This window comes from Camelus dromedarius, chromosome 3 (assembly GCF_036321535.1).
Source record: "Camelus dromedarius isolate mCamDro1 chromosome 3, mCamDro1.pat, whole genome shotgun sequence".
Taxonomy (NCBI): domain Eukaryota; kingdom Metazoa; phylum Chordata; class Mammalia; order Artiodactyla; family Camelidae; genus Camelus; species Camelus dromedarius.
Genome location: NC_087438.1, coordinates 74,615,117 through 74,628,256, shown reverse-complemented (window position 1 = coordinate 74,628,256; position 13,140 = coordinate 74,615,117). Strand labels below are relative to the sequence as shown.

The 13,140-nt window shown below is 32.3% G+C and overlaps 1 protein-coding gene across 8 annotated transcripts in view; it reads right to left on the bottom strand.

Annotated features, from left to right (window-relative positions):
* FER (FER tyrosine kinase) overlaps positions 1-13,140 on the bottom strand; it is a 362,557-nt gene that overhangs the window by 200,359 nt on the left and 149,058 nt on the right. For all 8 annotated transcript variants that reach the window (XM_031448777.2, XM_031448782.2, XM_064482956.1 and 5 more), the window contains one exon: positions 10,400-10,492. In XM_031448777.2, the coding sequence (XP_031304637.1) occupies positions 10,400-10,492 (93 nt within the window). The remainder of the gene's footprint in view (positions 1-10,399; positions 10,493-13,140) is intronic.

Sequence of the window (13,140 nt, the reverse complement as noted above, 5' to 3'; positions counted from 1 at the left end):
TGCATCCTGGCACCTAGTGCTGAAGTTTAGCACAAATACATATCCTTCAATACTTCAAGGTTATTGTTTCTTTTTTTCTGTCTATCATACATAGGTACAACACAGTATTAGCATGTAGAGTTAGCATTTACAGTCTTACCATATCATAAAATAAATCCATATATTTCAATTTTTTCAATCAGAGAATTACGATGAAAAGGGAGCATTATCAGAGAAATTTATCACAAAGCAACTACATTTTTAATTAAATTAAAAGTTGAGTTATTTCTTTTTATGAAAGTAACTCTTAATCACATAGACAGTGGGCTTTCCAAGTCATAGGTCCCAGGGGCACTATCTAAGGCTTCATTTCATGCTGCCTTATTGCTGTGAACTCCCATTCTTAAACTGATTCCTCTGACTTCCTTAACCATTACCTTTGCCACACGGCTGGTCCTGATCCTGTACAGCAATGGCACATAAAGCCTTAGGTAAAACAGCATCACTGAAAACCACCACACGCAATTACAAACATATGGCAAAAACAAGGGAGGAATGTAAGTCATGAGTGCAGCAAGAAAAGCAAATCGCCTGTTCCTTTAGGAGGCCAAATGCTGATAACAAATAGCAGAGGTAACAGCTGGCTATGTCTCCTTGAAATGTTTCTAATTAATGATAGATGAAATCCCACATTTTCTGGTTACAAGTAAAAAGCTATTTGTTTATTGTTATCATCCACAGAAACTAAATTGCCCCAGATGGTAAGAGTAGTTTATGGAGAAGGTACAGTAATGTGCACTCACTCTTAACGTTCTCAAAATACAATACGCACAATACCTGGTGAGAAAGTAATTTACAAACTGGAAAAATCAGAATTAAGAATAAATGAAAGGCAAATATTTACACACAAAGTTTTTCAGGATAATATTATGAACTCTATACAGGGAAAAATACGGTATTTTTCTGGTAAATAAAAACTAGCTTTGAGGAGGTTTCAAAAACCCATCCTACTGATTTAAAAAAAAAACCTTGAGAAATCCCAAATAGACTCCAAAGTCCATTGTTTGGTTTCTACTTCTACCACTTGGATAATCTTTAATTCTTTAAATATATACATGGTGTTATTATACATGGAAACTTTGTAAGTTAAATCAGCCTTTTTTCTTTCAGTACTAATTATAAGTATAGTATTTCCCCCAAAATTAAACTGTGTTCCCAAAAATTGGTTTAAAAAGTGAATTATATAATAGAACCAGCCACAACTACAAGAGGTAAAAAAGTAATACTTTTAAAAACAAATGCATAATCCACACAAAATTAACTTCTGTATACTGATACCAACAGTTTATAATTATTAAAGTAGATAGCCAAAATTACTAAATATTTCTTTTCCAAAATTGTCACAGTGCATTTCAATACAGTAAATACTAAAAATTTTACTATAATAGAGATATTTCCCAAGTTTTGCCAATAGCAAAGTGTTTTACTGATATTTTTCCAGAGGGGGAAAAATCAATAAAATAAGAAATTCAGTGTCACCTCTGTGCAAAGAACTTGTTTTTATCATTATCTCTCAAAAAAGGTCTACATAATAGAAAAGCATCATAAACAAGGATGTTCATGTGCTTGATTTCTTGTCCTATTCAACCTATCCTCCCAAATTTTGATTTATTTAGAATTGAGAGAATGCAGAGCCTAGAGAATTCATTAAGTCAAAAGGGCATTTGAAATACAAGAGCTCAGCTAACACTGAGAAATTACTTTAAGGATCTGAAGGTGAGGGATATCTTTGGGAAAAAAATCATCCTGAAACATCTAAGTTTGTTTGTTTCTTTGTTTATTAAAAAACGAAGAAGAAGAAGAATTGAATAGGAAGGAACTTACAATGCTATTTCATATGGATTACGCTCCAGTTCTTTGGGTATATTGGCTTCTTTTGGGTAGGAAGGGAAGCTCAGGGATCTTTTGTTCCCCAGCCCCTAGACAATACTGTTAGGAAGTGTAGGCTGAACTTACTGTGGGTGTGTGTGTGTGTATGTGTGTGTGCACACACACACAGGGAAAGGATGTACATTTCTCCTATCTGGTCTACCAGGTCCTTCAGGGACTTCCCTGGAAACATCGGAAGGAATGTTTTTATTAATATGATTTCAATTAAAGTCCAACACAATTTTTCAAGCTTGATAGTAAAAGAATGTAGGATGTATCAACAAAATCCAGCATCCCAAAAGCCTTCATAACGACATCAAAAATGAAATAAAGTTTTTTAATTAAAGTATCACATCTTTCTAAGCCTCAGTGGGGAAAGATTTTTCCTTGTCAGTAAGTTATCTAAAATGTTTGCCAAAGATATGGGAAAGGGGAAATCTCCTTTTTTAATGTATAGTAATCCAACAGTTACTAAATTATACATAATAAGACAAGCTTTCCTGATTGACTAGGCTAGCTGTTTAGTTATTTTCCCTGGGCCTTGTTCTTAAAGAATATTCCAGCAAAACATACTGGGATAGTGAAATTAAAAGATTGGTTTAAATGAAGAGACAATGAGGAGTCAGTACTAGAAAACGGAAATACTTTTTTTTCTTGACTTAAAAATAAGCTATTTGTTTCTTACTTAGTTCAGGCTAATTCTTGAATTAATTCATAAGTATATAATGAAGATTTGTATGCTTTTACCACAAACATTTGAACACAAGATGAGCTCCTTCTTGAGCGGCAACGACAGAAGTTTAAAAAAAAAATCAAACTCTGGATTTTATTCAAATTAAGCACCTAAATAAGAAACCATTAAAAAATAAAAGAAAACAGCATGAAAAATATACAAGGAAACCTCTCAATGAGCTTGAACAAACTAAATAAAACTTTAACACAATCATAAAAATTTTTATCAAGTTTAGTTATTAGTTTAATAATCTGATGAATTATTTCAAATCTAGTATAATAATATACTACTAGGGTGACTACAAGTTACCTACAGGATTTTAGACATTGCTCAAAAATTCCATAAGACCTCTTTAATTTTAAAGCTATATATCACTGGGAAATTTTAGGAGACAATTAAGAATCAAATGTCATACAATCAGAAATGAGAGAATCACCAAACACTTGCAAAAGGTGGGAAATTTTGGTGTATTGAATAGAAATCTGCCTGACGGTAGTAAAAGTTATTTTCAGTGAAAGGGAAATGTAGCCATAGGTAGGAAATGTATTTTATATCATTTAGAGTTTGACAGTTGAACAAATGCTTAACATAAAATGAAAGCGTGAATAATAATGTTCTTCCTGTTACTTTTTACCCCAAACTTCTAAACAATTATGTTTTGAATTTATTGAATAAGTTAATTCTGAAAATAATGAAAAATAAAGAATATTCTGGATATTTGACCTTCACAATCATTTTCCTTTAAGCTAGACAAACAGGATATAAATAAATTAGAGCAGTAGTTCTGTCTTTAACAGGCACTATGGCCTATCTGTAAATCTGCAAATTCTAATTTTTCAGCAGTAAAGTAGAATTCACTATTTTTTTCATGCATTGGTATCTTATTTTCATGATAAATATACTTCACCTAATGTTCACTTTCCACTATGCAACTAGCAACAAAAGTCTTATTCACAAATGTCTTAATTAATAATTGTTTATACTTTATGAGAATTTGATTTAGCTCAGTCTTTAGCTAGTAATATAACTGTGGTCTATCAAAATGACTAGGCATAATTACATACTAATCAGAGATTCTCATTCTTACACAATTTTTCCCAAAACTTTATTTAAAAAAATAGACAGGTAGGCCAAACTCAAATATTACCTTACTTCTACAATTTCTCATTTCCTTGATTGCCTTTTTGTGCACCTTATTGGATCTCTAATAGGAGACACTATCTCTAGCAAAATATTTTTTCTTTAAAGTCATTCATTTTTGGTCTAACATGAGTGCTTCCTCCAACACCTTCTGATTTCCCCTGACTTTGCTGGTTTTTTAACCCTGCTTCTTTAATTCCCTTACTCATCTTCTCTTTATTAGTAATCATTCTTTATTCTTTATTCTTTTTATCCATTTACTTTTTCTAATTGTGCTTGTGACTTTCACTCATCCTCTCTCATCCGATCATTTCACTGTGTTTTTTTTTCAGTTTTATTTTTTCAGTATCAAATATCCTTTCCTTAAGCTCATATAATATTACATATAAAATGTGACACAGTATCAATAAAAACATGTTTTAGTCCATTAATGGTACTCAGTGCTAATTTAATATTACACATCTCAACTAAAACTATTACCAGATTATTCCAGTGAGTCAGTATGAAATCATAGCTCAGTAAATTTAAACATTTATCTTCAAGTTAGGATCGCTTGTCTAGAATGTAGTATCACTCTGACATGATTTCGGTCATTTGTTTTAATTAAGCATTTGAGCAAACATATAAAATAGATTTACTCCCTACAAAGTGAAATTAAAGAAAATAAATCCTGATAGGCTCTTCTTGAAAATTATGTATAATAGTACTAGTGATTCAAAACCTGCAGTTCTGAGAATAACATTTAGTTTTCTTAAACATGACTGACTATATTGGAGAATTTAGTGTATTTATGGCAGTGATACTATTCAAGAAATTTAATTTGCATTTTCCCTTGTTTCTCATTTTTCTACATCTTAGTGCCTGGGCGAAAATAAATAAGTAAAACAAAGAATAAAATAAATAAAGACCTTAAGAACAAAAGAAGACAACTGAGGTTTAAAATATATACTATTTAAGCTGAATTTAACAACATGCCTTGTTTCAGGAAGAACAAGGTTGCTTTGTAAGACTTGAAGGAGAACAGTAAAAAATATAAGCAGTTTATTATATTATGAATGAAAATTACGACATTCTCCTATGCTAATAGTGGAAACCAAGCATTATAATACCAACTAGAAATGACATACAACTTAAACATAGCTGAATTATAATTTGCTAATTTTTTAAAAAGAAGTCAACAAGTAAATCTTATCTACTATATTATTATATATAATGGAAGCACATCTTTCTTTTTTAATATTTGTATTTTCTAAATTCAAGTGCAAAGTAATTCTAAAATTAAAGTAATCTATATGTCAACAGAATATAGAAAAATACTAATTTTAAGGAGACAGAAGTTGAATAACTTTAATAATTCTTCTGATGTCTGAAGAATAATTATCTGGACCAAAATGTGCTTTATTCTGGTTTTAAAGAACATTTTTCAAAAAGTGCTACTGTTATATTATAAGGGTGTTCTGCACTCCATTGATCTGTGAACAACTAGTACTCAAAAATGGCTGTAAGATGGAACAAACTGTTTGCTCAGCCCTTATAACAAACGTTCTGCAAGAAAAACAATGCCTCTGGAGGGAGGGCAGTATTCTTGACATGACTAGAACAGATCTCATCAAATATAATGTGGCTTGAAAGACTTTCAATGGAAATGCACACTTAAGATTGCCAGTAGGCTTTCAAATTCTGCAACGAATCCTGTCTAATACACCTGGCCTTGACTTCAGAAGAAATCTATGAGAAACAGTTCTCAATGCAAATTTATAACTTTCTGAAGTATGGGAAGATGTTGAGTATGGAGTAGATCTCAGTGCCTGGAGGTACTAATGATACATTATTAAACTCTTTCAGTACAGTGAAAAAAAAGAGCACATGCTTAGCTGATGTAACATATTAAAATGATCCTAACAATAAATAGCAAACATTTACCATCAGATACTAAAACTCAGCTAAAGCCAAATTCATCTATGAGCTAACTGTCTCACATCCTTCCAGCAACACTGCTGACTGAAGTGTTACATTAGACTGTCTTCACCCATAGTTCTACATTTCGCCTGTTAAAAATGTTGAAATAAATAGCTACGACAAGTCCAATGGGAATATTATTATGATTAATTCCTTTCCCTATATATCTTGCAAATAATTGTTTAATTTATCTGAAATTGTTTTATATTTCCAATTTTTGTATGTTTATTTGAGTAAAGAAAGTGATTTCATAGTTCCTGCTTTTTTTAAATTTTAAGTTAAATATGTTTACATACGAAAGAATGAATTTAGACATCTACCTCACATCATATACAAAAGTTAACTCATAATAGATCAAAGACCTATATGTAAGAGCTAAAACTATAAAACTCTCAGAAGGAAACACAGATGAAAATTTTCATGACCTTGCATTAGACAATGATTTTTTTCAGATATGACACCAAAAGTATGTGCAAGGAAAGAAAAATAGATATACTGGACTTTGTCAAAATTAAAACTTTTGTATGTCACAGAACACTATCAGGAAAGTAAAAAAATTCACAAACTAAGAAAAATTTTTTCCAAATTATGTATCTGATAAGGGGATTGTATCCAGAGTATATTAAGAACCTTTATAACTCAACAATGAAAAAAAACACCAATTAAAAAGTATGCAAAGCATATGAATAGTCATATCTCCAAAGAACATACATAGGTGGCCAATAAGCACATTGAAAGATGCTTAACGTTATTAGTCATCAGGCAAATACAAATAAAACTACAATGAAATACCACTTCTTTCATACAGGATGCCTATAATGTTTTAAAAATGGGAAAAAAATGTTGAGGTTGCAGATAAATTGAAACACTCATACATTGCATACATTGTTGGTGAGAATGTAAAACGTTGCAACCATTGTGGACAACAGTTTGGCAGTTCCTCAAAAACTTAAACATAGAATTACCATATGACCCAGTAATTCCTAGGTATATAACTGAGAGATTAAAAAATATATGTTTACATAAAAAGTTGTATATGAATGTTCATTGCAGCATTATTCATTACAGCCCAAAGGTGGTACAACCCAAATGTCCGTCAGCTGAAGAACGGATAAACAATTTGTGATAAATCCATACAGTGCAACACCATTCTGTCATGAAAAGGAATGAAGGACTGTCACATGCTACACCACGGGTGAACCTTGGAAACAGCATACTACGTGAAAGAAACTAGACACAAAATGTCATATATTGTATTACTCTGGTTATATGAAATATCCAGAAAAGGCAAATCCACAGGGATCAAAAATGGATGAGTGATTGCCAGAAAGTTAAGAAAGGGGGGAATTGAGACTAATTGCTAAGAGGAATGGAATTTTTTATGAGGGAGATTAAAATGTTCTGAAATTAGATAGTGATGATGGTTGCAAAACATAATGAATATGCTAAAACCACTGTGTGTACTCTTTTAAATGGTGACTTTAACGTTGTATGAAGCATATCACAATAAAATAATTTAAATGTATTTATGTATGTCATTTTGGCAGGGTTTTTTTTTTAACTTTTTTTATGAATAAAAAGTCATTTTTAGTAACTAAAAAATTTCCTTTTTCTATGTTACCTTTACCAAATTAGAACATTCCAAAAATACTATATTATGTCAGAAAAAATTTTAAATTATGATTAAGTAGCCTCTAAATGTTATTCATCTTAGATTATTATGCTTAACACTGAAACCTTCACCTTCACATTCAAATTGAGACTCAAGACTTCAGTTACCTGTATAGTTTAAGGAAAAACCTCCTTCTCCAAATAAATAGGATATCTAACACCTCAGAGAACTAGTTTTATACCTTTATTCATAGTGTAGCATAGCTTCATAAGCCAGACTGTCTCAATCCTTTTGGTTCATGAGATTTCTAAACAAATCAAGAAATACCAAAGGGCACTTAACTGATGGAGATAATGACTGTCTTAATCACGAAGACAAAAATGTGATCGACTAGGGAGAGGAAGTGAGCATTCCCTAGAAATCTCAATTAGAGAGAGAACATTTTCTTAGATGAAATGGGCATCTCATAGCTTTATGGATGTTGGTAAGTTTATAAAAAAATGTATATTTGAATGAGGCATACACTTTGCAGGAAAAGCACTTCATTTAGGGTAAAAGCACTCTGTTAAAAAGCAAACATTAACCTATGTCAATGACTATCAGCATAGTAATTTTACTTAAGAATAAGGTAAATACCACTTTTAAGTGGAGAAAACAACATGTAAATATCTTCAGGTATGAAAAAAAGTTATAGTGTATACCAATATTATACCTGACATATTTTAGGATAGCTACTCCTATACAACTTCATCATAATGAGCAAAATGGATTTCTCCTCTGTAAATCAGTGTGTCTTAAAGGGGAAAAAAAAAAAACCTCTCTCATCTTCTGATTAGCCCTGACTTACCAAATCACAGCCAAAAGCTGAAGTTCTCATAACTATGAGCTTCAAAGTAACATATGTAACATGAAGTCTCAGAGCCACTGGTGCTCCCCTAGACATCCGTCTTGAGAGCACAAGGTTCTCAGACATCCCAGGTCATGGGGGAGAAAAACAAACAAACATGGGAAATGTCACCCCATTCTCACAATCATCGATTTCTTATTGTTCTGTGACTAGTTAAACTTTTTAAGCTCTAAATTCTACTCTCCTACCTTTATCTCTAAGAATAAAGCTAAAGGAAACCGTGGGTTTATAATGAGCTTGGCTCCCAAGTGTTTAAAACATTTTATTCAAGTTAAGCTTGCTCTTTCACAGCACACGGAAAGAAAAACTGTGGGACACACCCTTCATGAACTAGCCACCAATATACAGCTATTAGTTGCCAGCACAAAGACCCCTGACCTCAGTGAAATAAAGGTGAGTTAATAACAACTTAACTATGCCCCTGTGTTTCACTGACTTATTTTAATGTTAAATAACTTTACAAAGGGCTCACTGGGGTATCTGAACATTTCTTTTCTAGAACTATGTTTTTCTTTTTTTAAAAAAACTTGTTTCTTGGTTTTTTTTCTTTCTTTCTGTTTTTTGTTTATTTGTTTGTTTGTTTGTTTTTTGATGTTGAGTTGTATAAGCTGTTTATTTTGGGGCGGAATTGGGTTTATTTAATTATTTACTTATCTATTTATTTACTTACTTACTTACTTATTTTTTAAATGGAGGTACTGGGGATTGAACTCAGGACCTCGTGCATGCTAAGCACGTGCTCTACCACTCAGCTATACCTACCTCCCCCACCAAAAAAACTGTGTTTTGATATTTTAAGACCTGATTTTCTTTTTCTCCTAATAAAAGTTATCAAAAAACTGGCCTCACAGAGTTTCTGGAACTTCTTTTAAATTCTTAATCTACTCTCCTACACTTTAGTTTGAATGTCAAATCATAATAAACCAAGTCCTATGAACTATTATTTATTTGCAAAGCTGTAAATCATTAATTTAAGAAAACAAGAATAGGAGATAAGATTTGAAAGAGATTTACTTATGATGTAACTCTTGCCCATAATTATTTTTATTTTCATTTGCTTTTTAATGCCACATGAGATCATCTGCATTATTTCAGGGCTCCCTCCCTACTCCCACAGAATACTTTTGTATGTTGGAAGTGACAGTGGGAGCATCAAAGGCTAAAATATAAGTTGAAAATCTCTTTTATATAAAAATACAATTTTCTTCTTTTTTTGTTAATTAAAATACCTGATGCTTTGCCTTTATTGTGTATAAAAGATTGTTGCCTGAGTAGAATAAATATGGGAATGTGTTACATATTAAAAAGAAATTATAGCAAATGAATCCAAAATTTGAATGGACATTTAACTCATCTGGTTAGGAAAATACTATTTTTTTCTAAATAAGAGTAGGGTACATTGTCTTAGCTAAACTTTTGAAGAATAAGAACAAACATTAAAATATCACTCTTTAGAAACTTGACAAGATGGTGGAAATAGAGTATAATTAGTTTGTATTGAATACTGTTGTTCAACCATCATTAAGATACGATTATAAAGCTCTTTTGTGAATGAGGCATGGCAAGAATAAAAAGTTTTATAATTTACTTTTATAGATAATGAAGTAAGAAAAACACTTTATGATTTTACTATATAAATGGGATAAGAATTTTTTTATCTTGCTTGGCTATAGCTGCTGTTACTAGGAATAATTAGTAATTTATGCATTACTCTGATATGCCAAGCCCAAATTCCAAGCAGACTTAAATTCTAATTACAAGGTTCTTAAAAATATGAACACACATATACACTGATACATTTAAAAATACATATACAATAATCCCTGTTATAAAAATGTTTCACTGTAAAAGAATGTGTTTATATTTTTCTTCTAATAAGGCCCCAAAGTACATAAAATGCTTCCTGTAATTATTAACATGTAGTACAAAAAGTCTACACATATATTTCTTCCTTCCTACATCAGTGTTATATGGGGTTTTATTATATACATATATGCAAAGCTTCATACACATACAAAAAGTTAAATGCTGTACCCACCTTTCCATTTGTAAGAACAAATTTACATATGATATTCACTGGTATATCAGAAAGAAGCTAGACAATGAAGATTTTCAGTAGCACAGAGTTCATCCTACTTACTGTTGAAGTGCCCAGTGAAGATTTTGGAGACCTAATCATTCCAGCAATTGAATGGCGAATAGACTCAAATTTGGATAGCCTCTCCTTTCTTTCCTGGAGAGATTAAGAAAGAAGCCTTCAGCAATAGTAAACTATCCAACACATACACACTTATAGGTATTTAGGTACTTATCCACAGCTTACATCCATCCATTATGCCTTCCAACTAAATAAAATGTAAACTCCCTATCATTAAATATGACAAATAACCAAATGCATATAAACTCTATAGCATTTTACCTTCCTGACCCCTCAATAAATGTCTTCATTAAGGGGGAAGTGAGGAGGAGTGGAGAGAGCAGTAAGAAAGAAATAGGAATTCATGAGATGAGAGAAAACAAGAAATGCAAAGGAAACACACAGAAAACCAAGTGCTATTAGCATGCAGGGGAGAAAAAGACACAAGCTAGAAGGAAACATTCTAACATAAAAGATTTCAGATAGTACTGTAGTTGTGAGGGATTTTCAAGGAAAAAACAAATTGGAAACAAACAGGAGGAGAATTAGATGGAACACATTTTTAAACAATGAATTCCACTTAAGAGGCCAGAAAGTTTCCCAAAGATTCATATGATGATGATGACGATGACGACCACGCTGTTCGTTGACAACAAGAGAAGAGGAGAAAGGAGAAGAAGGAAGTAGTTGTAGAACTATCACTAAGGAAAGTAATCCAGGTTGCTGTTTGCTGTTGGATGCGTAATTCTGATCACATACCACAACTGAAGGAAATTTTTCCTCAAAATTTCAAAGCCTTAAATCCATTTTACAAACACAAGTGAATGGAGCATATAAGAGGGTAGGAAAGAAGAGAAAGGAGAAAAACAAACATGAGAACCAGGAGGAAAGAAGGAGAATAATGGCAAAGCGTGTGTGAGGATTTATAATGGAAGCATTGACTAATTTTCCAATAATGACTACATATCAACTGTTAGCAGCAGACAAAGAACAAGATACCCTACTGCCAAGTACTGAATTTCCATTTGTCTTCCTTCAGTAGTGATGCTCAATTTTACTTGTCAGCAGCAAATAACTAGAGTAGGCTACAAATATTATCTTTTGTTTCCTAGCATATGTCTGTGTAAACGAAGACATTTTTGGTTACATGCTGCCTGATAAACACCATAGTTTCTGAAATATAACTTTCGTCTCTCTACTTGCCTCTTCTCACTTTATTTGCTTTCATTCTAATAGTTGTGGCACTATTAGTTCGCATTACTCCACAAACATATACCTATTAATGATTGAAAATAGTCTTAGGATAACCCTGAAACAGAACAGATCATCTCAACTTCTTTTTTAACATCATCATCACTTAAATCATTAACTTGCTTATGACCTATGTAAATCACAAGCTAGAACTCAATTTGATCACTATAAAATGGAAAAAATAATACAAACCTTCCTCAGAGGGAACTCAGAAGTAAATTACCATAAGTAGTTAAAAATTAACACGTTAAAAGCATGTACATATTTAATAAAACTGACTTTTAAAAAATGAATCTTTACTGTAGTACAATTGATCATCACCTTAGGAATGTGAGCACACACTCCACAGCCTTAGTCCTAGCTACAGATTCAGTTTTACTTTTTAGCAAAAATCACTGTAATTGAGCCACAAGAAGTGCTAAAAGAAAGTCTTGAATTACTGAAGGAATACGGTGACCTTTCATTAGAGCATGTCCATCTTCAACTGGGTGTTTTTTCTTTTTAATCTATTTCTGGTGCTTGAGAACTCTCCAGGAATAAAAACATTCGGGAAGGTAAAAACTGATTTTAAAAAAGTATAGCCAGGATATGGAGAATAGAAGAGTGGGCAGGAAGGCACACACAGCAGTTGTTTTGTGATGAGATTTATGAAGAGTGGGCCACAACGGTGTAAAGCACACACACTGCGAAGTCTGTAGGCACTACTGACAGGAAGGTAAGATGAAAGTGCCAACCTTGCCGATCTGGCAAAGTTTCACAAGAAAGCTGCAGGCACCTCTACTGTAAATTCAGGCTTCTCCTCTGAGTCAGTGCTCTCAAAATATTACAGAGAGTATAGTCCCCACGCACTATAAGAACAGAACAGAAAATTGCATGGGAGGTTAGGCAGAAAAGCAGAAAATTAAGGGAAGAGTTTCAAGTATTAGAAACCATTTTATTTGCATATTATTTAATAATATCCCCTGAGATGGTAAAAAACAAACAAACAAAAAAAAAAACCAACCTCTCCTTAAGCTGTATCTTAGGCCTCAAACCCTACAAAACGAAAGAGAACAATTTCTCCCCAAACCCTTTAATAATACTAAAAAAGAAAACATTTTCTTAAGATGTTATTATTAGAGAAGACTAATGGATAGTTCCAGGTGTGGGGTAAAGAAGACGTCAAAAATTGCTTCCTTCAATATTGTTACAAAGCATAATATATTGTGTGCTCAAAGGGATATATGATTAACGAAAGCACTCTTTCATTTAAAGGTACTCTTTAAATAGGCTGATACAAAAAATGTATTATCAGAAGCAATAAGTAGACCTTAAGTTTCATACAGGAATAATCAATAGGGTTTATAAAACATTTTAATCAGTGTCAGCTCACTCGATGCCCAGATTTCCACAAATAAAACATGGGATTCACTCGCTAAAGCTCTAGTCTTTACGTATCAGTTTTACACATCAGCTTTAAATTGTGGTCTACCTAACAACACATCAGACTACGC